The 26,699-nt window shown below is 43.6% G+C and overlaps 1 protein-coding gene across 1 annotated transcript in view; it reads right to left on the bottom strand.

Annotated features, from left to right (window-relative positions):
* Nucleotides 1–26,699, bottom strand: part of LOC132238327 (nuclear body protein SP140-like protein) — a 54,284-nt gene that overhangs the window by 9,147 nt on the left and 18,438 nt on the right. Inside the window, exons 4-10 of the mRNA XM_059703480.1 lie at nt 23,978–24,061; nt 18,590–18,739; nt 16,794–16,877; nt 12,412–12,465; nt 5,331–5,435; nt 3,039–3,181; nt 1,856–1,897 (exon numbers count right to left, since the gene is read on the bottom strand). Coding sequence (XP_059559463.1) covers nt 1,856–1,897; nt 3,039–3,181; nt 5,331–5,435; nt 12,412–12,465; nt 16,794–16,877; nt 18,590–18,739; nt 23,978–24,061 — 662 coding nt within the window. The remainder of the gene's footprint in view (nt 1–1,855; nt 1,898–3,038; nt 3,182–5,330; nt 5,436–12,411; nt 12,466–16,793; nt 16,878–18,589; nt 18,740–23,977; nt 24,062–26,699) is intronic.

Genomic DNA, 26,699 nt, shown 5'->3' with positions numbered 1-26,699 from the left:
AAAGTAGATCCAGAGACAAGGTAGCACTGAACAGACTGTCCAACCTCAGAGAGAAGGCAGGAAAGTGGGGGAGGGGTGTTTAAGAGATCAACCAAAGGACTTGTATGCATGCATATTAGCATAACCAATGAACATAGATGCTGGGGCGGTGGGGGCTTGCCCTCAGGGGTGGGAGTGGTGGGACGGTCAATCAGGGAAAAAGGAGACATATGTAATACTTTAAACAATAAATAAAAATTCACATATGAAATTATCATGTAAAACAACCTAAGTGCTCATCAACAGATGAGTGAACAAAAAATGGTGGTACATTTACACAATGGAATACTATCTACACTAATAAAAGAGAAAGATGCAAATTGACCATACCTCAGACACACTTCCCATTGGCTAATCAGGTCAATATGCAAACTAACTGTCAACCAAGATGGCGTCCGGCAGCCAGGCAGCTGAAGCGAACAGGAGGCTTGCTTGCTCCAGTGATGGAGGAAGCCAAAGTTCCCCGCCTGCAGCTGCTGGCCTCTGAGCTGTAGTCTAAGAAACAATGTTGCAATTATAGAAGCTAAACAAGCTCCAGAAACCTGCTTTCAGCCAGCTTTGGCCTCAGAGCTTAGAGTGGCAGTGATGGCAACAGTGTTTCAATTATAGAAGCCAAACAAACTCCAGATACCTGCTTCCAGCAGCCAAGGCCTCAAGCTGGAGCCGGCCTCAGAGCTAAAGCCGGCTCTCAGCTCCAGTGACAGCCATAGAAAGTAAATAAATCCCAGAATAAAAAAAGAAAAAGAAAAAAAGGAGAGGCTGGGAGCTTCAGTTACCTGCCAGCCTGAAAACGGCCCTCAGCCTCTCACCCAGATTGGCCAGGCACCCCAATGGGGACCCCCACCCTGAAGGGGGTGAGGGAAGCCTGCAAACAGCCCTCATCTCCTCATCCAGGCTGGCCAGGCACCCAAGCAGGACCCTCACCCTGATCCAGGACACCCTTCAGGGCAAACCAGCCGGCCCCCACCCGTGCACCAGGCCTCTATCCTATATAGTAAAAGGGTAATATGCAAACTGACCCTAACAGCAGAGTGACTGGGAATGACTGGTCACTATGACACACACTGACCACCAGGGGGCAGACGGTCAATGCAGGAGCTGCCCTCTAGTGGTCAGGGTGCTCTCACATGGGAGGAGCTCTGCTCAGCCACAAGCCAGGCTGATGGCTGCCAGTACAGCGGTGGTGGTGGAGCCTCTCCTGCCTCCTCAGCAGTGCTAAGGATGTCCGACAGCAGTTTAGGCCTGCTCCCTGCTCGCAAATGGACATTCCCCAAGGGCTGCCAGGCTGCCAGAGTGATGTCTGATTGCCATCTTAGGCCCAATCTCCCGGGGACCCGGCCTAAGCCAGCAGGTGGTCATCCCCTGAGGGGTCCCAGACTGCTAGAGGGCACAGGCCGGGCTGAGGGACCCCCCCCCCCTACCCCCCAAGTGCACAAATTTTTGTGCACTGAGCCTCTAGTGTGGCAATAAAAAAGAAAAAACTCTTACCATTTGCAACAGCATGGATGGACCTGGAGAATATTATGCTAAGCGAAATAAGCCAGTCAGAGAAAGATAACTATCACATGATCTCAGAACAGACTTTTGAAACTTAGAGGGAAGGCAGAGGAGGGTGGGTAGGAAGAGATCAACCAATGGACTTGGATGCATATACAATTGTCCTTGGAGACAGACAATTGGATGGTGAGGGCCTGGGGTGGTGGGGTTGGGGTGATGGGATCAGGCTGGAAGAGGTTAATGGGGTAAAAAGGGAGATTGATGTAATACTTTCAACAATAAAGATTAAGAAAAAGAACTTGTATAAAGTAATAATCACCTTTTTCTTCATGCCACCTTTTCCTGGAAGTTCAGGTAGATACTGAAAGAGTAAAAGATCCAAGTGTATGGTTAGCCTGTGTTTATGTTTTGTGGATCTGGCATTTCAACCTCCTCCCAAATATTTCTACTTGGATGTTCCACTGTCAGCTCAAACCAAGATGTCTAAATGAGAACCCATCTTCCCCTCCTCAATGTGCTTCTAGAATTCATTAATAGTAGCTGGAAAATCATCCTTAGATTTTTTTCCTTTTCTTTTGTGTTTGTTCTTATTTACTTAAGTTTTCATTTCCTTGACAACCTTTTTGACAGCTTTCACTTCCTTTCCATTCCCACCAGTGCCACTCAAGTTATTTCCTCACACCAGGGCTGCTCAACTGACACACACATGTCCCACAGCTATTGAGTGTCAGATACTCTGCACAATGTTGGGCACACAAAGATGTATAAACCCTAGAGGGATCTAGGAGAGCAAGGGTTTGCATGAAAGGATAAGTATAAAACTGTGAGAAGGGCCTTAATAGTGTGGTCAGGGGTGGCCAGGGAAGGGATGACAAGGCAGGTCAGTCAGTGAATATTCAGAGAGGGGTGACGTTGGAGCTGAGAATTGTAGGTTCACTATAGGTGTCTTGGGCTGAAAGACAGTGAACTCATTTCCAGGCCCCATGCTATCTGAGATACAGTTTCAAATATGTCATTTCATACCTCAGGAGACTTCCCTGGTTCTGCATTGTCTATGCTATGAGTTTAAAATCCTTAGCCTGGCATTAAATCATCCAACCCCCCCCCCCCCAATTGATGGATTATGCCTCATCACACACAATCCATCTACCTCAACCTGTGGAGCCAGGTTAGTAATGGTTCTGGTTTTTACACCATTCTTTCTCTTGAGTGCCTTCTGACCACTTGTTTGACTGTAGATAGTCTCCTTTCTTTCAGTGGCTAAGGTTGTCTGCAGGCACCTCCAACAGAATGACCTTTCCCTCCTCTAGTCTCCTGTCCCAACCGAGACCCTTTGACAACATCAATGTGCTGTCTTGTACTGACTTATGAGTGTGGGGTTCCTCCCTCCAGGACCAGGATAATGTTAGGGCACCTCAGCGCTATAGCCATGACTCAACATATATTTGGTGAGCAAATAGTGACCTTTTCTTCTAATACAACAAGGAAAGTCACTGGAATACCTCTTTCAGGTTTTTTAGGGCTGTCCCACCGCAGCACACACTGTTCTTCCAGTTACTTGATTTTTCATAGCCTCCTGCAACTTCAAATTCCCTGGGTGTGAACCAATTTCCATCCTCTCTCCTTATACACTTCACCGTGGCTCCTGTAAGACCGGGATAAGTTGATCCTGAAACCTCCTTGTCCTGAGAGCTCAGACACTGGATCTACAGCCACCCAATTTGGGTTCAAGATCACTAACAGAAGAGTGTGACCTCACCTTTTATACTTGAGAATCCCCAAACCCAGCCCATAAATACCATGTAAGGAGATTTTCTACTTTGGAGTGAAATCTGAAATGGAGGCCCTGCCCTGCTGCTCTCAATGACACTAAGGCCACATCTGTGCCCTGTATTACGATGATTTCTTTCCAGTTCAATGACATTATTGGGCTGATATTTTTCTTATGTGAACTCATGGATAACTGACTTTAAAGTAATTGTGAAATATTATTCAGTGGAAAATTTTACTTATATATAGATAAAAGATAGTCATATACTTAATGACATTATTCATTAGAGAAAAGGAAATAAAAACCTCATTTAGATACTACGTCACACCTTCTAGGATGGCTGTAATGAAAAAGATAGACAATAACCAGTGTTGGTGAGGATGCAGAGAAATAAGAGAACTCAGATTTTACTGGTGGGAATATAAACTGGTGCCATACTGTGGAAAATAGTTTTGATTTTTCTCAATAAGTTCAACATAGAATTGCCATATAACCCTGCAATTCCACTCCCGAGTATTTAGTGAAAAGAATTAAAAAACCAGGTTCACCAAAATCTTTATTCAAAACAGCATTATTCATGATAGTGAAAGGGTGAGAAAACCTAAACTGATAGATAAATGCGTTACTGTGTCTCCACACCATTGACTATTATATTATCCTACATAATAAAAGCGCAATATGCTAAGTGTCTGACAGATTGTTCCCTATGATGCACACTGACAACCAGGGGGCAGACACTCTGACTGATAGATTAGCTTGCTGCTGGGGTCTGGCTGATCGGGACTGGGCGAGAGGGTTGGACATTCCCTGGAGCCCTCCTGTGGTCCCTTCCTGGCTGGCTAGCCAACTTCCCACGGTCACTCCCCAGCCCACCGGTCCCCATTGGCCCCCATCAAGACTGGGCGACATGTCCCTGTTTGGCCCTGATTGTGGGGCAGGGCAAGGGACCCCACTAGTGCACAATTTGTGCACCGGGCCTCTAGTTTGACAATAAAAAAGAATAAAGTATAATGCATGATATATACATATGAACCTGGAAAACATCATGCTGAGGGAAAACCAGTCACCAAAAGGCACATGTTATATGAGTCAATGGATATGAAATATTTAGAATAGGCCAGTATATAGATCATAAAATAGATGAGTGGTTGCATAGAGCTGGATGGTGAGGTGAGGTGGGAGTGGGTATTGACTCCTGAGAGACATGGTGTTTCCTTTAGTGGGGCACAAAACTGTTCTTAAATTAGATTGTAATGATGGTTTTATAATCTTGTGAATAAACAAAACAGAAACAAAAAGCTCAACAGTGAATTCTACACTTAAAATGGTGAATTACTAGTATATATGTGAGTTATATCTCAATAAAGCTGTTTAAAAATAGTTTTGATGCAAACATATAATTTTTTTCACATACCCACATTAAGATTAATCTGATATGGGGTTCATCATAATAGACAACTATTGGAAAGCTTAATAATGTTCAAATCAGAAAACATTTTACAGTCATTATGTACATTGTCTCAAAGTCACACCAGGAGGCAGATTTTTAATTATTATCCATTTATTAGATGAGAAGTTTCAGGCTCAGAAAAGTACCATTCTTTACTCAGTCACTCTTGGCAGAGCTGAGGCTGGGACTCAGGTTTTCTGATTTTAAATTTTGTGAAGTCCTCTCAACAACAAACACCCTGTCTTGTTGATGATTTCCAGAAGGGGTATAGGACATGAAGGTGGAGGCTGATTCAAAATAAAGTATGCAATCTTTTCCACCCACAGACTGACGTTTCTGCACTTATCTTTGGTTCCTTGGGCATCCTCATGGATACATCCACCTGGAAGTGAGCACTTAATATGCACCATTTCTTAAAGTGTAAAAACATCATCTTAGAGATCCCTACCTCTTCTCAAGACAAAACTGGGGCCCCAATTCCTTAAACAATGGGTAATTTACATGGGTAATTCCATTACTTTTTGTGATTCCTTCATGGAGGGGTTATAAGTGAAAGTAGACCTTGAATCTTACCTCGTTTCAATTTTCTCTTAATTAACATGCCCACCATCTCCCCACAGGTCACAGGAAGTATTTCAGCCTCAAAATCCACAGTCTCATCTGTGCGCATTTTTGTCCCTGAAAGAGAAGATTCTTCATTGTATCTCATTTTACAACTGCACAAATACAACTTCCTCCAAGTTGAGATGGTTTCTATAAAGACATAGGAGTACTTAGGAAACTTTATCTCACAAATCTTCAGAGTTTCAAAGTCTTTCTGTCAGTGGCATTTTTGATGCACAGCAATAAAATGCTTACCTTCATCTCTCCTCTCAAATCTCACACAATCAGAATGCCTTAGCAAAGTGCTACCAGGCTTCTATAAAACTGTAGTAACTCTCAATGCAGTCATCCCCTCCCCTGATTCTTTCATGACAATGAAACAAACAGCTGCTGTCAAGTTCTGAAGGAAGGTCTCCATCTATGCTCTTCCAGTGCAGTTAGGTAGCTGGAGACAATATCAGAGACTATACTTGTATCTCCCCGTTTGAGCTCTGACTCAGGGAGAGGATAATGATGAGTTAACCCTGAAGATAGTGTCTACCTGCTATTCATGTTCTCTACTTTGCCTCATTTGTCCCTCACATCAACTTTCTCCAAAGCTAAAAGAGGAGCTGAGGAAGCTCAAGAACAATCTGCAATTGCATGACTTGCTGGACCATTACAGTCTCACAATGGTGTGCCCTTTATAAAAGGCTACACGCAATGCTCTGATCATCTAATTCTATGACCTCATCTCTTCCTGTCCACACACTTCTCTATTATGGGTATTTTGTCACTGAAGGCAGCTTTCCCCAATCTAGGCAGAAAGGTTATCAGCTCCTTCCTGCATTGTGATAAGGACAAAAGTGGTGGGGAATTAATGGCATTATATAGACCAATTGTGCAAATCTGGATTCTGTTCTGACCATTGCTGGTGAGGATGCATTGTTCTTCCCCACTCTTCAGAGTGCCTAGAGATTTTGGTTATATTTTTTGAAAATGCCTTTGCCCTGCTTGTATCTGACCCTTGTGGATAAAAATTGTGAATGACAATAGGAGATTATTGGAACGAATGATGAGGAGATGAGGTTACAGCCAATGGAATGGTACACAATATATTCCCCCCTCCATATTTTTGGTAGTGAAGGAAGAGCAAAAGATCCAGGCACCTGAGGATGAAACACCTAGGAGGTGTGGGAGGTGAAAGAGCACTAACCATATTTGTCTTTCAAGACTCTCCTGAAAGAAATAACTCTTGTCTAGCTATCCCACCACATATGTAGATACTGATTCTGCCATTCAGCATCAGATGTGAGGAATCAGGGGCTTCTGCCAGCATTAGTATCTCCCAGGCAGAACATTTCTGGACATGGTCCCCTCACTGATTCTCAGTCATTGGATGAAGGCTTGCGGGAGACATCATGGAGAAATATAACAGATTGGACATCATGGAGAAATAGAGCAGATTGGATAGACTGTATTGCCCCCATCTCTTTCCAAAACCCGTCAACAATGAACAGAGCTGAAAACTTTAAGGTTACAGGTGATCAGGGACCAACCCTACTTATGGCTGATATATTCCGCTCAGGAACCTAAACAATTATAAATGCCTCTGTTTCAGGATCACCATGTGTGCCCTTGGGATTGCATTTCTTGTGTGAAAGCCAGGCATTCACTTGCCTCCCTCATGCAACCATGGTGACTTGCACCACAGCAGTGGTCATAGGAGACCTAAGAAATTATGGTTTAGGACATTTGTTAAATTCTGAAGGAAAAAATTTGAATGAATATACTACTAGACTCCAGGGGTCAGGTTAATCTTGGCTGGTGGAGTGGTGTCTGCACAGGGAAATAGCCAGAATGTAATTTGTGAGGTGAATTTGTTAGGACCCAATTCTCCATGCAATTCCACATGCCCCAGAGTATCTTTTCAAGGATGTGTGAATAGCAAAGAGTTTTAGAAGCTAGAGTTAATGTTGCTCCCCAAGTCAGAGGGCAAATTTCTTTTCTGACCAGTATAAAATAGAGAGCATCTCCCTCTTAATTATACCAGGATAGTGAAGTGTCCTCCTCAGAGGAGAGCTGTTTAAGTTCTAGAGTGATGGTCATATTCTGTCTCTTGATAACAATTAGGATTTTACAGGAGAACACTTTTATCAGAATCCATAGAATGATATATCTAGTATTTGTACATCTCATTGTAAATTTTATCTAAAAAAAAAAAGAAATACAAACAAATATTGAATCTAGTTAATGATATGCATGCTAAAGTGTTTTGGGGGAAGTGTATTATTGTCTGCAACTTTAAAATGTTTCAAAGTTGAGGACGGTTAGTGGATGAATCGAGAAATGGATAAATGGACAAAAATGAGATAAAGTAAGCACAATACATGCTAATTGTGAGTCTATGTTTACTGTCAAATTTTTCAAGTTTTTCAGTAGCCTTAAAGTTTTCATAATTCCAAAGTTGGAAAAAGATATTTTGGCAAGAATAATAGCTTATTAACCAAAAAGTGACAGTTAAAATATAAGGAGAATATTCATCAGCCACACAATAGAGTCTAGAAGAAAATGCAGTAATCGTATTAGTATATTGAAGAGAAATAAACATTGACCTAGAATTTTTTAATCTTGGCAAAAAAAATTCTTTCTGTACAGTGTGGCTCAGTTGGTTGGAGTGCCATACCTTGCATAGAAAGGCTGTGTGTTTGATTCCTGGTCAGGGCACATTACTAGGTTTCTGGTTAGGTCCCCGGTCAGTTGGAGCCCATACAAAAGGCAAATGATCAATATTTCTCTTCCACATAGATTTCTATCATCTATCTATCTATCTATCTATCTATCTATCTATCTATCATCTATCATCTTATCTTCCTCTCTCTATAGAAAAATCAATAAAAAATTGTTTCAAAATAAAGCCAAATTTGCACATATAACACTTAGACACTCTCACTAAAAGAACCAAGGATTTATTCAGCTAGACCAATGTTGAAACCAAAAAAGAAACATAAAATGATGTGCATAAAATGATGACAAATTTAAGTAAATGATAATGTTTCAAAATTTATAATGAGAAGAAATTTAGTAACAATAGCTAAATGATGGAGATGGGATGTTGAATTTGCGGGAATCCATGCTAAGATCCTTGTTATCTGTTGAGATTAGGCATTGTTAAAGAAATTATAGAAATTTTACCTCCAGTTTCCAAACCAGTGGAGAAAAAGATAGAATATAAAATTCTATCTCAATCATTCAGATAGTAGGAAAGTGACACAGAAACACACAAAAATAATGGTTAACAACAATATAGATGTAGAAGTACACATATATCAGGGATCATAATGAAAGTACCAAATAAAACAACTATTAAAAGATGAGGATTATCTGAGAAAATTACAAAAAGCTGTGTTTTTACAAGAGATATAAAACAAAGTTGCATGGGGTGGGGATCTATGAAAAGGGGTAAAAACTATAAAAGTTAATGTCGCAATATTAGCATCCTGAAAAAAAAAAGATTTGAAGGTTAAAAGCATTGATAAGGATAAAGGGGAACTATAAAATAAGAAGGTATCTGAGTTATAACAATCATAAATGGCATCAAAATTTTAATATAAAACAACAGAACATGGAGGAGTTGGCAAATATAATCATTTGGAAAACTTAACACATCTCTATCCAACATGATGGAACAAATACAACCTAATTTACCATGAATCCAGTATATTTAAACAGTGTGCTTGATAAAGAGCCTTTATGAAGGGAGAAGCTGGAACCCAGGAAGGTGTTCAAATGTACATATTTCAAAGTGACCTGGAACATTTACGAATATTGGTCACACAGGTTCCAAAGGGACTTTCAACACATTTTAAAGAGTTACTGAAATAAATTCTTCATGTCATGTTCCAGAAACCCATTTGAATCCTTAACTTACTAACAGAATATCTGCATTCTCAGAGATGTCAGAGTCCAGACAAAACACCATAGTTCATAACTTCCCTAATATTTGGCAGGACCACCAGGTTAAGATTTGTTGAGTAAGATGAGAACAAACTATTTTTGTGGGATGAGGGAAACTCTAGGAAAGCTTCACACAAAAGGGCTAGCATTCTGCAGAAAGATATATTTTGCTTTTCTCCATTTATCTTTTGGATGACCTAGAACATAGCCATATGGTTGGAGCTCAGTAGGAACCTTGGAAAGTGACATGATCTTAAAAGTGGCTAAAATGGCCCTAGCCTGTTTGGCTCAGTGGATAGAACATTGGCCTGCGAACTGAAGGGTCACAGGTTCAATTTCAGTCAAGGATATGTGCCTAGGTTGCGGGCTCCATCCCCAGTAGGGGGTGTTCAGGAGTCAGCTGATCTGCGATTCTCTCTCATCATTGATGTTTCTATCACTCTCCCTCTGCCTTCCTCTGTGAAACCAATTTTTAAAAAGTATCTAAAATTAAAGATAGAAGAAACTTCCAAATGCACAGGGCCTAAAAGAGCTAAAAGCATTTTGAAAAAGAGAATCAAAATTGTAGGCCTTAGTACCTGACTTCAGGACTCATTATAAAGCTACAGTAATCAAGATCCTGTATTATTGACATAATGGTCGACATATTGGTAGATGGAACAGAAAAATAACTCCAGAAATACACTCAAAGTCATATGGCCAATTTATTTTCAAATGGATGTAAAATAAAATTAATTCAATGTAGAAAGGATAGTATTTTCATCAAATTTTGCAGGGACAATTGAATATCCCTATGCCAAAAAAAAAAAAAAAAAAAGGTCTTAGCTAACATCATATGCAAAAATTAACGTAAACTGGATCATAGAGCTAAATGTAAACATCAAACCATAAAACTTCTTGGAGAAAACAGGATCTCAAATTAGGCAAAGATTTCTTAAATAGAACCCCAAATTACAGATTATAAAAGGGAAAATTGTTGAATTAGACTTCATCAAATATTAAAAATTTTGTTCTTGAAAAGATAGTGCCAAGAAAATGAAAAGGTCAGCTTTTTCAGACTATAAGACATAACCTACAAAGGATTTGAATTCAGGACATATAAATAACTCTTTAACAAACAAAACAAAACAACGAAAAAGAGATAGCTCAACTAAATAAGGGTAAAAGATTTCAATAGATACTTCACCAAAAGGGATCTGTGGATAAAGGCAAGTAAATGAAAAGATGTTCAGTACCATTAATTATTAGGAAGATGAAAATTAGAATTATAGGAAAAACCATTAAATGCCTCCTAAGAATAGGTATAATAAAAAAAAAAACTAACAATACCAAGTACTGGTGAGTATGCAGAGCAATTGGAACTTTCAAACATTGCTAGTGGAAATATGAAAGGATACAACCACTTTGAAAAATACTTTGGCAGATTCACAAAGCATCAAACATGCAGTTAGTTCAATTAATATGACTTAGTAGTACTTCTTTTAAGTATTTATCCAAGAAAAATTAAAAATATGTTCACCCAAATATTTGTATGAACATGTTCCTCATTGTTTTTTTTTTTTTTTTTCAAAATGAAAATAGCTCACTGCCTATGAACAGGCAAATAGATAAATCAGCTGCTTATTCATACAAGGAATACTTCTCAGCAACAGAAATGGAGTAACTGCAGATACACGGAGCAATATCAGTGTGTCTCAACAGCATTATGCTTAGTAAAACAAGAACAGACATAAATAAACTATATATTGTATAAACTCATTTATATGAAATTCCTGGGAGAAAATTACAGTGATAAAAACAGATCCACTGTTTCAAGATCAGGGGGTGCAAAGAGGGACACAAGTGGATATTTGTGGATGATGTAAATGTTCTATGTCATGATCATGTTGGTTTACATGACTATCTACATGTGTTAAAACATATTCAATTAAATCTTTAAAGTGATGAAATCTATTGAATATAAATTATATCTCAGCAAATCTGACAGGGAAAGTAAAAACATGCACAATCTATAGAAAGAAAGCTATACAATTTTGTTGAAGAACAAAAAAGATGACTTGAATAAATGCATAGGTCATTCTCCTTTAAGAATGTTTAAATTCTACCCCAAATAATCTTTAAATTCATTGAACTTTCAAATTCCCAAAGGAATTTGGAGGTTTTAGGAGAAAATCTTGATTAGATTCTGAACACACAGAAGTTCAACATCACTGAATGTCTGAAATCTTTGTCTTTTCTATTTCTCCTCAAGGTATCTTTTTTTTATTTTTATTTTTTTGCAACAGAAAATATAGTGGGTAGGAAAAGCAAATTTTACTTTAAACCTTTGTAATTAAGCCAATTTTGTACTGAATTATAAACAGACTAGTTTTTCAGCATAGAATTCTATTCACAGGTCCATGAGTACAGGGCAAGTCACATGAAAGGGCATTTCAATTCATGTAAAAGTGTTGGGGTAATTTCTTGTAATTCCTATCTCACATCATGCCCAAGGAGGTGAATGCTGTGTGAATTACAGATCCTTAAGATCTCCCACATTCCCTATTCTCTTCCTCCATCTTTAAAAAAATCTTTTATTGATTTCAGAGTGGAAGGGAGAGGGTGAGAGGGATAGAAACATAAATGATGAGAGAGAATCATTGATTGGATGCCTCTTGCACGCCCCCCACTGGGGATCAAGCCCATAACCCCGACATGTGTGCACTGGAGGGGTGGGGGGGTGGTTCCTCAGCCTGGCCTGTGCCCTCTCACAGTCCAGGACCCCTGTGGAAAAGTCCACCTGGGAAGTGGGCCTAAGCTGCTGTCGGACATTCTTAGTGCTGCCGAAGTGGTGGGAGAGGCTCCTGCCACCGCAGCTGTGCATGCAGCCATCAGCCTGGCTTGTGGCTGAGTGGAGCTCCCCTTGTGGAAGCACACTGACCACCAGGGGGAAGCTCCTGTGGAGCGTCTGTCTCCTGGTGGTCAGTGCACGTCATAGCAACCAGTCGTTCCCAGTGGTCCCATTGGTCAATTTGCATATTACCCTTTTATTATATAGGATAACAAATAAAGATGATGAAACACTGGCATTATAAAACATTTCTCACATCAAAAGCAAATAAAATCTTATTCTTACTTCTTCTCCTCTTGGCTCTTTCTGAAATGGAGTTGTTTCCAAAATCCATAGTACCTACAACAAACAGTTGGTGGTGAGAAAATGGAAATGATTAAATAAAATTTACAAATTTGCTCTTGCTGGTTTTTCTTGGTGGTTAAGGCATCAATCTATGACCAAAGGGTCACTGGTTCAATTCCTGGTCAAGAGCATGTACCTCAGTTGCAGGTTTCATTTCTGACCTCAGTTGGGGCAAGTGTGGGAGGCAACTAGTTGACGGCAATGGTTTTTTTTTTTTTCTGTCTCTCTCCCTGCTCCTCATTCCCTTTCACTCTCTCTAAAGATAAATGGAAGGAATATCCTCCAGTGAGGATTAAAAAACCCCACAAATTTTAGGATGATTCATACTGCAGAAGGCTTGAGTTTATAAAGGTTTTTGATTTATTGTTTCTTTCTTCTAAAGTAATCACAACCACAAACCTACTATATTGAGAAGTAGGACTTCAGAATCAGCCCTGGATCTTCCTTTATTTCTCAACTAGAGGCCCAGTGCACAAAAGTTTGTGCACTCAGGGGGTGGTCCCTCAGCCTGGCCTGTGCCCTCTCGCAGTCTGGGACCCCTCAGGGGATGACCACCTGCTGGCTTAGGTATGCTCCACGGGGGGATTGGGCTTAAGCTGGCAATCAGACATCCCTTTGGCAGCCCAGGAGCCCTCGGGAGATGTCCACTTGCCAGCAGGGAGCAGGCCTAAGCTGCAGTCTGACATCCTTAGTGCTGCTGAAGAGACGGGAGAGGCTCCCACCACCACCGCTGTACTGGCAGCTGGCAGCCTGGCTTGTGGCTGAGCAGAGCTCCCCCTGTGGGAGCGCACTGACCACCAGGGGTCAGCTCCTGCATTGAGCATCTGCCCCCTGGTGGTCAATGTGGTCATAGTGACCAGTCATTCCCAGTCATTCTGCTGTTAGGGTCAGTTTGCATATTACCCTTTTATTATATAGGCTAGAGGCCTGGTACATGGGTGGGGGCTGGCTGGTTTGCCTTGAAGTGTGTCCCAGATCAGGGTGGGGGTCCTGCTGGGGTGCCTGGCCAGCCTGGATGAGGGGCTGATTGGTGTTTGCAGCTGGTCAGACTCCCTTCAGGGTGGGGGTCCCCACTGGGTGCCTGGCCAGCCTGGATGAGGGGCTGATGGCTCTTTTTAGGCTGGCCACACCCCCTTGAGGGTGGGGTGTCCCCACTGGGCTGCCTGGCCAGTCTGGGTGAGGGGCTGAGGATAGTTTTCAGGCTGGCCAAGTCCCCTGGCAACGGAAGCTCCCAGTCTCTCCTTTTTTTCTTTATTTTTATTCTGAGATTTATTTGCATTCTATAATTGAAACTTTGTAGCCTTGAGTGGAGCACAGAGCTGGCCAGGACAGGTGGGAAGCTTGGCTTCCTCCATCACTAGAGCAACCAAGCCTCCTTCTCTCTCCAGCTCCATGGCTTCCGGACACCATTTTGGTTGGGTTAATTTGCATATAATCGCTCTGATTGGCTGGTGGGTGTGGCTTAAGGCATAGCGAAGGAACGGTCAGTTTGTATGTTTGTCTTTTATTAGATTAGATAAGATTTTGAAAAATACTCTTAAACACCTTTGTACTCAGAGATAGGACCAGGTCTCATATCCGTAAGATTTTTATGAGGAGGTTTGTGCAAAAGTTTGTATGACATCACTGTGTAAGCCTGTGACATGCTAGAGCACAGACATACATAAAAAGTGTGTCCTGGGTTGCCTGGCTGGTGTGGTTCAATGTTTGAGCATTGACTTATGAAATAGTTCGGTTCCAGGTCAGGGTGCATACCTGGGTTTCGGGCTGATCCCCAGTAGGGGTGTGCAGGAGGCAGAGAAATCAATGATTCTCTCTCAACATTGATGCTTCTATCTCTCCCTCCCTCTCCCTTCCTTTCTAAAATCAATAAAAAATATATATTTTTTAAAAATGTGCTGGGTTATGAATAGTTGATTTGATGTTTTTCCTCCTAACAGTTTAGCGATAGAATCAGTTGTCTTTTGAGGCTTCACTAAGATTATGACAAAATGACACTATTATTGAGAAGCAAAAGAATAGTTGGCTTTAATGGGTTCCACAGGATATGGGTGTGTTAGGGATGCAAATCACTGTACAAAATCAAGACTTTATTAATTTTTTTTACTACAGTGATTATTATTAACTAGAGGCCCGGTGCACAAAAATTTGTGCACTTGGAGGGAATGGGGGGTCCCTCAGCCTGGCCTGTGCCCTTTCGCAGTCTGGGACCCCTCAGGAGATAACGCCCTGCTGGCTGAGGCCTGCTCCCGGTTGGCAGAGGGCAGGCCCAATCTCTAGGTGCAGCCCCTGGTCGGGCTCAGAGCAGGGCCGATTGGGAGTTGGGGCGGCGCCCCCTGTCATGCACAGAGCAGGGCGGATTGGGAGGTTGCGATGCCACCCTCAATCACGCTCAGGGTAGGGCCGATTGGGGGGTTGGGGCACCGTCCCCTCTCACACTCAAGCCAGGGTCCATGGGGAGGTTGCGGCGCCACCCCCTGTCACGCACAGAGCACGGCCAATCAGGGGGGTTGGGGCTCCTTATCCTGTCACGCACAGAGCAGGGTTGATCAGGGGGTTGGGGCACTGCCCCCTGTCACGCACAGAGCAGGGCCCATCAGGGGGTTGGGGAGCTCCCCCCGTCACACACAGAGCAGGGCCCATCAGGGGGTTGGGGATCTCCCCCCTGTCACGCACAGAGCAGGGCCCATCAGGGGGTTGAGGAGCTCCCCCCTGTCACTCACAGAGTAGAGCCGATAGGGGAGTTGGGGCACCATCCCCTGTCACACACACAGCAGGGCGGATCAGCGGGTTGGGGCTCCGCCCTCTATCACCCACAGAGCAGGGCCAATCAGGGGGTTGGGGCGCCACCACTGTCACACTCAGGGCAGGGCTGATGGGGAGGTTATGGCTCTACCCCGTCACACACAGAGCAGGGCCCGTGGGGGGGGGGGGTTGGGGTGCCGCACCCTGCCACACACAGAGCCGCAGGGCGATCAGGGGGTTTGGGTGCTGCCCCCTGTCACACTGATCCTGGTGCCGGGTAGCCTCACGGCTCTGCTGATCCCAGTGCTAGGAGGCATATTACCCTTTTACTATATAGGGTAGAGGCCTGGTGCATGGGTAGGGGCCGGCTGGTTTGCCCTGAAGGGTGTCCTGGATCAGGGTGGGGGTCCCCACTGGGGTGCCTGGCCAGCCTGGGTGAGGGGATGATGGCTGTTTGCAGCTGGTCACACACCCTTCAGGGTGGGGGTCCCCACTGGGGTGCCTGGCCAGTCTGGGTGAGGGGCTGAGGGCTGTTTTCAGGCCAACTGAAGCTCCCAACTGCTCCTTTTTTTCTTTTCTTTTTCTTTTTTTAAATTCTGGGCCAGCTTTAGCTCTGGCACCAGCTCTGAGGCTTCTGCTGCTGAAAGCAGGTATCTGGTTTGTTTCGGTTCTATAATCGAAACACTGTATAACTCCAGCTCTGAGATCCCAGGCTTGCTGAAAGCAGGTTTCTGGGGTTTTGTTTAGCTTCTATATTTGTTACAATGTTTCTTAAACTGCAGGCTCAGAGGCCAGCAAAGCAGGCGGGGAAGGTTGGTTTCCTCTGTCTCTGAAGCAAGCAAGCCTCATGTTAGTTTCAAGCTGCCTGGCTGCCGGCCGCCATCTTGGCTGGCAGTTAATTTGCATATCTCGCTGATTATCCAATGGGAAGGGTAGCGGTCGAACGCCAATTACCATGTTTCTCTTTTATTAGATAGGATGATTAGTTTAGTGACGTAGTAAGCTATATACTTCCATTTTAGTAGTGTATTTCTACTACATCTTCCATGACAATCAACAGGGCCATGTTAATCATGACTGTATGATGATTTCTTGCCTTCCTACTGTTCCCAAAAGAAACAGGCTAAGCAAAAAGAATAGGATTCTGCCATGAACTGGACGTCTGCACTTGACCTCAGCGTCAAAGCAGGCTGAGTCAAGTTCAGCAGAGAACAGGAGCCCTTATTTCAGACTCCTGGCACACCTGTGACTCTCACCTTCATAAGTGACCCACTCCCAGCTGGTGAATTGCCTGACATTTAAAAATATATATTTTTATTGATTTCAGAGAGGAAGGGAGAGGGAGAGAGAGATAGAAACATCAATGATGAGAGAATCATTGATCGGCTGCCTCCTGCACACCCCCTGCTAGGGATTCAGCCCAATACCTGGGCATGTGCCCTTGATTGGAATTGAACCCAGTACCCTTGAGTCCACAGGCTGACGCTCTATACACTGAGCCAAACTGGCGAAAGCATGGAAACAGTAACTCTTAATTCAGGTTCCTGCAGCCCAAGCTTGAGCTTCCACCTCCTTACCAGTTTTCCTTTTTAATGCTGAGCTGGAAGCCTTGGGGGGCACATCTCCATCACTGGATTCTTTGGAGTCCTCACTGTCGATCACTGCATAGAGGAGAAAAACCCTTTAGTGTCTCAAGATGGGGCCAGGGAGGCCACTGGCAGGAAACCCCTTCATGACAGCACTAGGGAGATCTAGAAGCTAAGTTAACTCAGGTCCCCCTGGTCTGTGCCCAAATGTGTGTGACCTGCAGGTTACTCCAAGTCCTACCCAGAAGGTGGAGAAGTTCATGTGCAGAGGGCAGCTTTGCCCATCCTGCAGCACACTTCTTACCCCCATCCTCGCTCTATCTCCTACCTCCATCCTTAATCTACTTCCAGTCCCCACCCTCATTCTACTCTTTCTTCCATTCTCATTTATTTCTTCACTTTTCTATTGGCTCAAGTAATTTTCACAAATTATTCCTGGCAATTCAATGTCTTTAAAACTCTCCTTGTCTGTATTGTTTATTTCTCTCTCCTCTAATAAATATCTTGGCTCTTCATTTTTCTTCCTTTTCTCCTATACCCATCATTTTCCTCTCCTGCACAGAAATAATCTCTTTGACATTAAACCAACCATTTCTGCTTTTGTTTATTTTTCCAATTACTGGGGACATTTCTCTGCTGAGCACACTGCATAAGGCTCTTATTCCCTCCCCTTTCTACCTCTAACCAAGACCACCAGGACTGTCTCCATGGGCCCTGATGACACATCACAGACCCTTCCCTGGTCCTGGGATTCACATCACACATTCTTTCAGGCAGTCTTGCCTATTATTTCAGATGCCTTGTTACAGTCACTCCTTGCTTGGGCTTCCCATTCAACATCTGAATTTAAAGACAGATCTTCTTCCTTTATATTCACCAGGTTATTGATTTGGTTTCCATGGCAGGGTGGCTCCACTCCTGGACAAAATTATAATAAATGAAGTCTTCCCCAAGGGAATGAGCACCCTCACTACAATCAACAAGCCCTTTCCCCTGTAATGCCACTTCAGGGAAAGCACCTCCACCCTCTCCTTTCCTGCTGCTTAAATCTGTCCTTTATTGTGTGCCTCTCTTAACTCTGGGTTTTTGTTTTTATTTTTGTTTCTACTTTTCAGAAGAGAGGCTTATTTTTATCTGACTGGGTTCCAGGGCCATTTTTATTTTGTGGACATCTTACCTTTTCAATGGGGTTAGGAATAGCCCTTTTTGCCTTCTTTGCAGTATCTCTCCAAATCAGACAATGCCTGGTCCTCTCTCTCTACCTACTCCACTCTCTACCAGTTCTTCATTCATTGTCCTTTACTCTTCCTTGACATAGTTCTCTGTGTGTCTCCCCCCATTTTTATACCTACTGATATTTATTTTCCTCTGCATATTTCTCTCTTTATACTTATTTCTCTACATTATTTTATCATTGCCAACCAGGACCCACTATTGTCTAGGAGTGAAGCACTGTAAATGTGTAAGGCAGGGAGTGGGCTCCTCTTTACATGTGTCCCAGAGTCTCCCTGTCTCCCCCTGGTCATGGCCCTTAGTACCCCACCTGATTTTTCAGTTTACCCATTCTCTATTATGTTTCCTATTTTGTCATATTCTGTTGTTTCCTAATAATTTCTGTGACCTGTGACCTGTGAATGCTTCTTCTAATAAAAATTTTCTTTATCTTTTCTCCATCTTAATAATTCCCATTATTATCAAAGTTCTACCCTGGTGACTTTATCCACACCAAATGCCTCCCCCAGCCAGTTTCCCTTCACGATTCATCAAACCCAGGCACTCAGTCTTACCTTCCTGCTCGGATTCATGGGCACATTGTTCATTTCTTTGTCTGTTTTCTAGTGCATCATTGTTGTCACTGGTGGTACCTGTTTCATTCACATTTATCTCTTGTGTTTCATGGTGTTGCTCTGAGAGGCCATTTACAGGTGGGGCAGTACCTAGATAGGTTTTGATTCATAGATATTTTATTTGTCCCTTGCATCAATCAGAGAGTCTAACAGGAAACTAAAAAACTCTCTAAGCTTTTGGTGCAGAGGGAATTTAATCCAGGGAATTAGTTATACAACTGGTAGAAGAGCTGAGAAATCAAAATGGAAGAATGGTCAACAGAAAGCTATGGGAGGGAGGGACCAAGGACGAGCTCATGTGCTGAGTCACTGGGTAGGTGGAAGCTGGACCATGGCTGGTCTGCTTGGTGGGTGGTGGTCATAGGAGATGCAGCTACTGGCAGAATTGCTTTCCAAGATAGTGACAGCAAAATACTCAGCTTTTCTCTGCTCCCACACTCCACTCTCTTGCTGGTCTCTCCCAGGTTAGGAATCCAGCAGGAAGCAGTAGCAAGGGAACTGGTAAGCAAGGGTGAAAGGTTCTGTGGACAAAGATAGAGGACAGAGCAGAGCAGGAAACCCTAAGTAATGAATTGTTGAGTAAATCACTCAGGATCAGTGTAGCCCCCTCCCCCATGGTGAACTTCCTCTGCTCATTATTGATTCCATCAACCCATCCCACTCTGTTCCCTCAATAGTTATGAATAATAGATAAGTATTTTTTTTTTCATTGCAGTTCAGGCTTTTTCATTTATTACTATTTTTCTATGGAAAGGAACTTATGTAAAGACTAGTGGCCTGGTGCACGAAATTCGTGCGGGGGGGGGGGGGTCCCTCAGCCAAGCCTGCACCCTTTCCAATCAGGTACCCCTTGGGGGATGTCTGACCACTGATCCCTGTGGGAATCGGGCCTAAACTAGCAGCCGGACATCCCTCTCACAATCTGGGACCGCTGGCTCCTAACCACTCCCCTGCCTCTGCCTGCCTGCCTGATTGCCCCTAACCTCTCTGCCTGCCTGCCTGATAACTCCCAACTGCCCTCCCCTGCCAGTCTGATCTTGCCTCAAACTGCCCTCCCCTGCTGGCCTGGTTGCCTCTAAATGCCTCTGCCTGCCTAATCATCCTAAACTGTCCTCCCCTGCTGGCCTGATCTTGCCCCCAACTGCCCTCCCCTGCCAGCCTCATCACCCCTAATGGCCTCTGCCTTGGCCCTCATTACCATGGCTTTATCTGGAAGGAAGTCGGTTGGTTGACCTGGTCTAATTAGCATATTACCCTCTTAGTATACATAGATTATATAGGGTAGGATTGCTGAAATGGGGGGGGGGGGGGAGCCTTTTTCATCAGGAGGAAATGCTCTTGGCAGACAAAATACATAATCCCTATGCACTATACTACCAAACTGGTCATTAAAAAATTGAACCACTTTCTTACACCTTATACCAAACAGCTGTTGCCCTTGAAACCCCTCCTCAGCCCCCACCTTAGGTTCTGCCTTCGCAGTTCACCCAGATTTGGTTCTGATTGGTCAGTTTCTATGCCAGTCAGTGTCAAAAGCTCCGCCTCCTAAGTAGCCATTTGCTCCTCACACTTCACCCAGATTGGTTCTGATTGGTCAGTTTCTATGCCAGTCAGCATCTCCGGGCCTATCAATGGGCCTGATCAGAGAGGTGGGGCTAATCAGCAGTCCCAGTGGAGGCCAGAGAGAAAGAGGTGTGGCTGCTGGCCAGGCCCAGAACAAAAGAGAGAGGCAAGTGCTGATCAACAGTGCCGGGGTCCAACCCCAGCAGGTCCAGGGGTTCCCAAAGGCGTAGACGGAGTCGGCGAAGAAGGAAGGACATGGAGACAGCGTTCAGTTGATCAGCAGCCTAGCCAGGATCTCCAGCCAAGTTCTGGTCTCGATCTCCAGAGAGGTTCTGCTTTGGATCTCCAGGGAAGTTCTGTGGCCATGTTCCCTCGCTAGGCTCTCCAGCCAGGCTCAGTCACCAGGTTCCAGTCAGGCTCTCCTGCCAATCTCTGCAGTCAGGTTCAGTCCAGGATCCCCTGCCATGCTCTCTCCAGCGAAGTTCTTCTGTCTGTAGGTTCTGTGTAGGTTCTGTCTTCTTGGCTCTCTTCTAAGTTCTGTGTCTTGCTGTCTTGTTACATCTATATTTATACCAGTTGATTCAATTCTATCAATCTCTATTACAAAGGTTAGGGCGTTTCTTATCTCCATTCCAGGGAGTAAAGATTATGTAGCTTAAGCATGATTGTTCATAGTTAAAGTGATTAATTACCCGCCTGGCACTTAGTTGAGGGGTTTTATTCCCTCCCTAACTTCAGGGGAAAATCCCTACCTGGGGAAACAACCTTTCTCAGCGAGGAGACCTTGGTTAAAACAAATAGTGCCAAGAAGGTGAGCAAACATTTTAAGAACAGTATGCCATATATGCCAGGTCCTTTGAAACAGCAAGGATGGACCGGCTCCCAGCACAACAGTTGTCACAGAGGCTACGGATCAGACCCTGCTTCTTTCTCCCCAGGCCTCTCTCTGAGCCTGATCCACAGCCCACTCTGCAGTCAGTACTGGATCGGTCTCCTGCAGCTGAGGCAGTCAGTGCTGAGTCACCAGAGCAACCCAGCACTGACTTGCGGTTGGTCGAGCCTCCAGTCCTTGTGGATGTTACGGACCATGGGTTTTTGTATATTAGGATGATTTAAAAATTAATCCCCCAAATTTTAACATAGAACCAGGGACTTTGTTCATGTTTTGTGCCACATCCACAGTTCCTTAGAGCCTCCTCTTGAGTTGGGAAATGTGACATAGCCTTTCCCTCAGTGATTCACACCACATTCAACCATCCCTGTTGGGTCTGACTCTTGGACATATTTATTGGTGGTTTGTTGCATCATTTGGGTTATAATGTCATTGTCCCTGCTTCCTATACTTTATACCAGTGTGCGTGCATGCACACACACACAGACACACACACATACACTCACTCTGAATTTCTTCTCTGTTCATTACTCATCATGATTCTTTCCTCTCTCCTCTCCTGATCCCACCAGCAGCACTGATAGATGAAAAGCTAAGAATATAAACTGATGCATGTTGGATTTTTCATATTCTTAAATGCTAACTTTTTGACTAAATGTGAAAGATTTTTTAAAATAAAAATGCATTACTAATTTTGAATACCCTGTCTTAAATAACACATTCCAGTACAAGCTACATAATAATGACTTCTATGATGTTTTTAGAGCAGCTCCAGGCCTGTGCTCCAGAGATGATAGGAGAGGGTTTGCTTAGGAAGTACAGGGCATCTATGGTTCTGTGTGAGGGACCCAACAGGTGAGAGACCCTGGCCCAGCGGGAACACACACATCACCCTTACCCCACCACTCTCACTGCAGTGCTGGCCACCACTGGACCTGATGTCAAAACAAGGCTGAAACCATATTCAAGCAAGATAGAGGCAGAAAACTGGGAAGCCAGGTGCATGGGCATTAGGTCCAAGCCCAGGCTGTCAGGAGCTGGCAGCAAGTGCATTTAAGGAGTATGGAAGGAGCAACTCTCCCAGGCAACCAGAAAAATGAAGACTCTGTTAACAAAATCCTTGGAGGAATTGCCAATGACTATTCTGGGCAACTAGTCCTAAAAAGAAGCAGCCCTCTCACCACAGCACCTGCCAGATGGGACAAGAACAGCAAAGGATCACAGAACGGTCAACAGGAATAGACCACTATTGTTTGAGGGATCAGGATCCACTGCTGTCAGCCTTTGATATGAGTTGTCACTGGTTCCTGGAGAAAGATCTTAGAAGTTTATTTCAGATATTAAAGTATGGGCTGTGACATTCTCCCTTAATCACCAATTAATTATTATAAAACTAGAGGCCTGTTTCACGAAGAGATTCATGCAATAGGCCTTCCTTTCCCCTGGCTGCTGGTACCAGTTTGCCTCTGGCATCCAGCCCAGGCCTTCGTTCTGGCCAAGTTCCAGCCGGAGCTGACCCCGGAAACGTCAGACCTTGCTGCTACGCCGACCCCGGGGGCCATCAGGCTTCACTCCAATTCTTGGAGCCTATGTATGCAAATTAACCACCATCTTTGGTGGCAGTTAATTTGCATATTGTGCTGATCAGTCAATGGGAGGTATAGCAAAGGTATGGTCAATTACCATGTTTGTCTATTATTAGATAGGGTAGGACTTGAAGATCCCCTTCCCCCAGGTATCAACAAAGCCCATTTGGACCTGGAGGATCCCATCTAACACTTGCCATCAGTGCCACCTGACCTCAGTCTTGCCATCTCACTGAGATAATTAACGAGCAAATAGCTTTTCTTGTCACCCATAGCTATGGGGAACTTGTTGCTGTCCTTGAAGCTTTCTTTGATTGGTGGGCTTCCCTTACCTCCTACAGAGTCATGTCTCCTTGTCCCCAACCCCTTCACATCACATCCTCTCTTCGAATGTCTGTTTCTCTGTTTTGTTGGCCTTTTTATGAGGTTGTGTCTGGTTCTCCTAGTATTCTTTTTTCTGTATCGTTCTCCCTGAACATGTTTTCCTATTTTTGACTCAATATTCTGTCTTTTCTATGAGATTATCTGGGTATGTATAGGGTTAAGTATTTAGGCTCTGGGTTCAGAATGCCTGGGTTCATCCTGCTCATTTAACCCCAGGCCAACTATATACATGGCCTCTTAAGATTTCAGTCTCCTTTTCTGCAAGTGAACAGAGAGTGATACTTCCCCCTAAGGGCAGCTGTGAATACTAAGCTCACAACTGCCAGAGTAAATGTTCAATAAGTGAGCTCTTAGTAATATGGTTGTTGTTGTTGTGTCCTTTACCCCATTCTTCTGTCTTTCATTTCCCTTCTTTCTTCCTGTCTCAAAATACCCACATCTTCCTGCACATCTTACCACTTCCTCTCTTCCCTCCCTATATGACTCCTTAACTATTCCTGCTCTTGAACAGCATCCCCCACATTTAAATCAGCCCCTTTATCTGTCATCTTCCAGGATCTCTTTGGGCCCATAGTTCTTAACCTTTCACAGCTTTCACGCTGGTATGCTCCTTCAGGGTCTCCCTCTAAATCACAGTTACTTTCAGGTCAGCATTGTCTTTAAATTTGGTTCCCTGATACACTGGGTTCCTGTTCCTCTGTCTGGCTATTGGGCTAATGGTATCTTGTCATAGCTCCTCCTCCAGGCTCAGCCCCTGCTCAGACTTTCATACAAACAGCCCTCCCTGCCTTCTCCATGCTCCTCAACAGGTCTTCCCTGATTCCCAAACTCCACTCAGGACTCAGGCCCATTTCCCATTCTCCTTTCCTGTTAGTAGAAAAGTTTCGATCTATTTGCAATTACCTTGTTCAAGGCTCTGTCGGATATCAGGCCTCTCTTCATTTTCTTCTCCATCACTTCTTAGGAACAGTTCTATGTTTGGTATCACTGAAGAGAGGGCATAAGAAGAAGATGATTAGAGAGTGGTGTCATCATCTCAAGTTACACTTTTAGGAATTTCCACCCTTGTGTCACTCAGTACTCAGTGGGTCCCAATCCTGTTGGTAAAGTTCACCCTTCATTCCTGGGACAGAAAAGAGAATACCCAACAAAGGGGTTACTTATGCTTCTCACATATAAAGGAGTCACTCAAATCTCAGGATAAAGGAGTTGTGGCAACAGTGTTAGTTTGTTACTCAAGCAAAATATTTCAGCTGCCCAGGATAGCATATATCAAAATAAATAATGTACTATTTATTTTGAAATGTGTTTGCTGAACTGTTGTAACTGAAAGGAAAAACAGGGATTTCTTTGGGAAGAAAACAAAGATTCTATATAGGTCTACATGTATAAAGAGGAAAAAACACAAAAGCTTTAAAAATGTGGCTGGACAAGAAAAGGTTTTGGCTTAACTGAGTCAGGGAGGATGAGTGCTTCCCAAAGAGACAAATCAGAGGACACAGGTGATCCAAAGGCACTCAGGTCCCAGGACAAAGGAAGGATACTCCCTGAAGCTGCAAGCAGGGACTGGATATTGTGGCATTGGGCCAGGGACCTGGGAGGTTGCCAAAGAAGGGAGAACAGGGCACCAGCCCAGGGACCCTGCATGTAGGTAACCCAGAAAACATATAAAGGAAGTTAATACACCAAAAATCCTTAAGGTAGATCTCTGCAGAAGGTCGGGGGAACAGACTTAGGGAATCAATGAGCCTGTATGCCTCAGGGCTGATGGCAGGGCAATAAACCTTACTTATATATGTTATAAATCTATATTATCTTTTTACGGTGTAGTAAATAACATCAAATTCCTTAGCTTTAGAAGCCAGACCTTCCAAAATGTTTTTTCACACTTATCCTTTTTTTAAAAAAAAATTTTTTATTGTTGAGAGTATTATAGATGTTCCCCCATTGCCTCCTCTACTTGGTTTCTTCCCCACCTAAGCCCTTCATAACCCTATTGTTTGTGTTCATAGGAAATGAAGAGAGGCCTGATATCCGACAGAGCCTTGAACAAGGTAATTGCAAATAGATCGAAACTTTTCTGCTAACAGGAAAGGAGAATGGGAAATGGGCCTGAGTCCTGAGTGGAGTTTGGGAATCAGGGAAGACCTGTTGAGGAGCATGGAGAAGGCAGGGAGGGCTGTTTGTATGAAAGTCTGACCAGGGGCTGATCCTGGAGGAGGAGCTATGACAAGATACCATTAGCCCAATGGGGATCAAGTCTGCAACACTGGTATGTGCCCTGACTGGGAATCGAACTGTGACCTCCTGGTTCATAGGTCAACACTCAACCATGGAGTCCTACTGGCCAGGCTGGATTCCTCTTGTTTGGGACTCTCTGAACTTCTTGGATTTATAAGGCGATTTCACCAGTTAGGAGATGTTTGCTGTCATTATTTCTTCAAATAGGTTTTCAATATCTTGCTCTCTCTTTTCTCCTTCTGGTACCCCCATAATGTGAATGTTGGTACACTTGAAGTTGTCTCAGAAGCTCCTTACACTATCTTCATATTTAGGATTCTTTTTTCTTTTTTTCTCTTCTGTTTGGGTGTTTTTTGCTTCCTCATATTCCAAATTATTGATTTGATTCTCAGAATTCTCTACTCTACTCTACTGTTGAATCCTTCTAAATTATTCTTTATTTCAGTAAGTGCATGTTTAATTTCTGACTGGCCATTTTTCATGTCTTTGATGTTCTAAGGTTCTTGAATTCTCACTAAGATCCTTGAAAATCTCACTAAGTTCCTTGAAGCTCTCATGAAGATCCTTGAGCAACCTTATAGCTATTGTTTTTAACTCTGTATCTTGTAGTTTGCTTGCTTCCATTTCATTTAGTTCCTTTCCTGGAGATTAGTTCTGAGCTTTCATTTGTGACATGTTTCTTTGTCTCCACATTTTAGCTTCTTCCCTGTGTTTTTTTCTATATATTTAGGTAGAGCTCTTATGTCTCCTGGAATTGGTAGATGGCTTTGTGTAGTAGGTATCTTCTAAGGTCCAGTGGCTTAGCCTCACCGTCACCTGAGCTGAGCACTCTAGGTGTACTCTTGTGTGGGCTGTATGCACAGTCTTGTTGTAGTTGGAGTCAGTGGTAGGAATTGACTCCCAGGCCAATAGGCTGTGAGGACCTGCTGTGATTACAGTGGAAGAGCTACGGTGTAGCAGACACCTCTATGGAGCGGGACTTGCTTCAGTGGGGCTTTGGTGTTCACTGTGTCTGTCCCTTGAGTGTGTTGCTTTGGGATGTGTAGTATTGTAATCTGGTATGGTCTGAAGCTGTCCACCAGGTGCACTGTCTCTAGGGCCTCCTGGGAGGTGCAAAGTCAGCCACTCCCTGGGCTACTCATCAGTAGCTATAGAGAAATCTCCAGATGGCTGCTACTTGTGCCCAGGTGAGGCCAAGCTGTCTGTGAACTCTTATTGATAGGTTTGGGGCACAATGTCCCAGCTGCTGCTTATTTGAAAGATTTTAGGAAGTCTGAAGCCTGAAATAAGACAGACCATTCATATGAAAAGGCCACTGCAAACATCTTGGTGGGGCTTTAAATTGGATGGGGTGGGGCTGATGGTGGTGTCTTAGGGAATCATT

This window comes from Myotis daubentonii, chromosome 7, assembly GCF_963259705.1.
Source record: "Myotis daubentonii chromosome 7, mMyoDau2.1, whole genome shotgun sequence".
In the NCBI taxonomy this organism is placed as follows: Eukaryota; Metazoa; Chordata; class Mammalia; order Chiroptera; family Vespertilionidae; genus Myotis; species Myotis daubentonii.
Note: the sequence above shows the minus strand (reverse complement) of the source record. Positions and strands in the feature narration are given on the sequence as shown.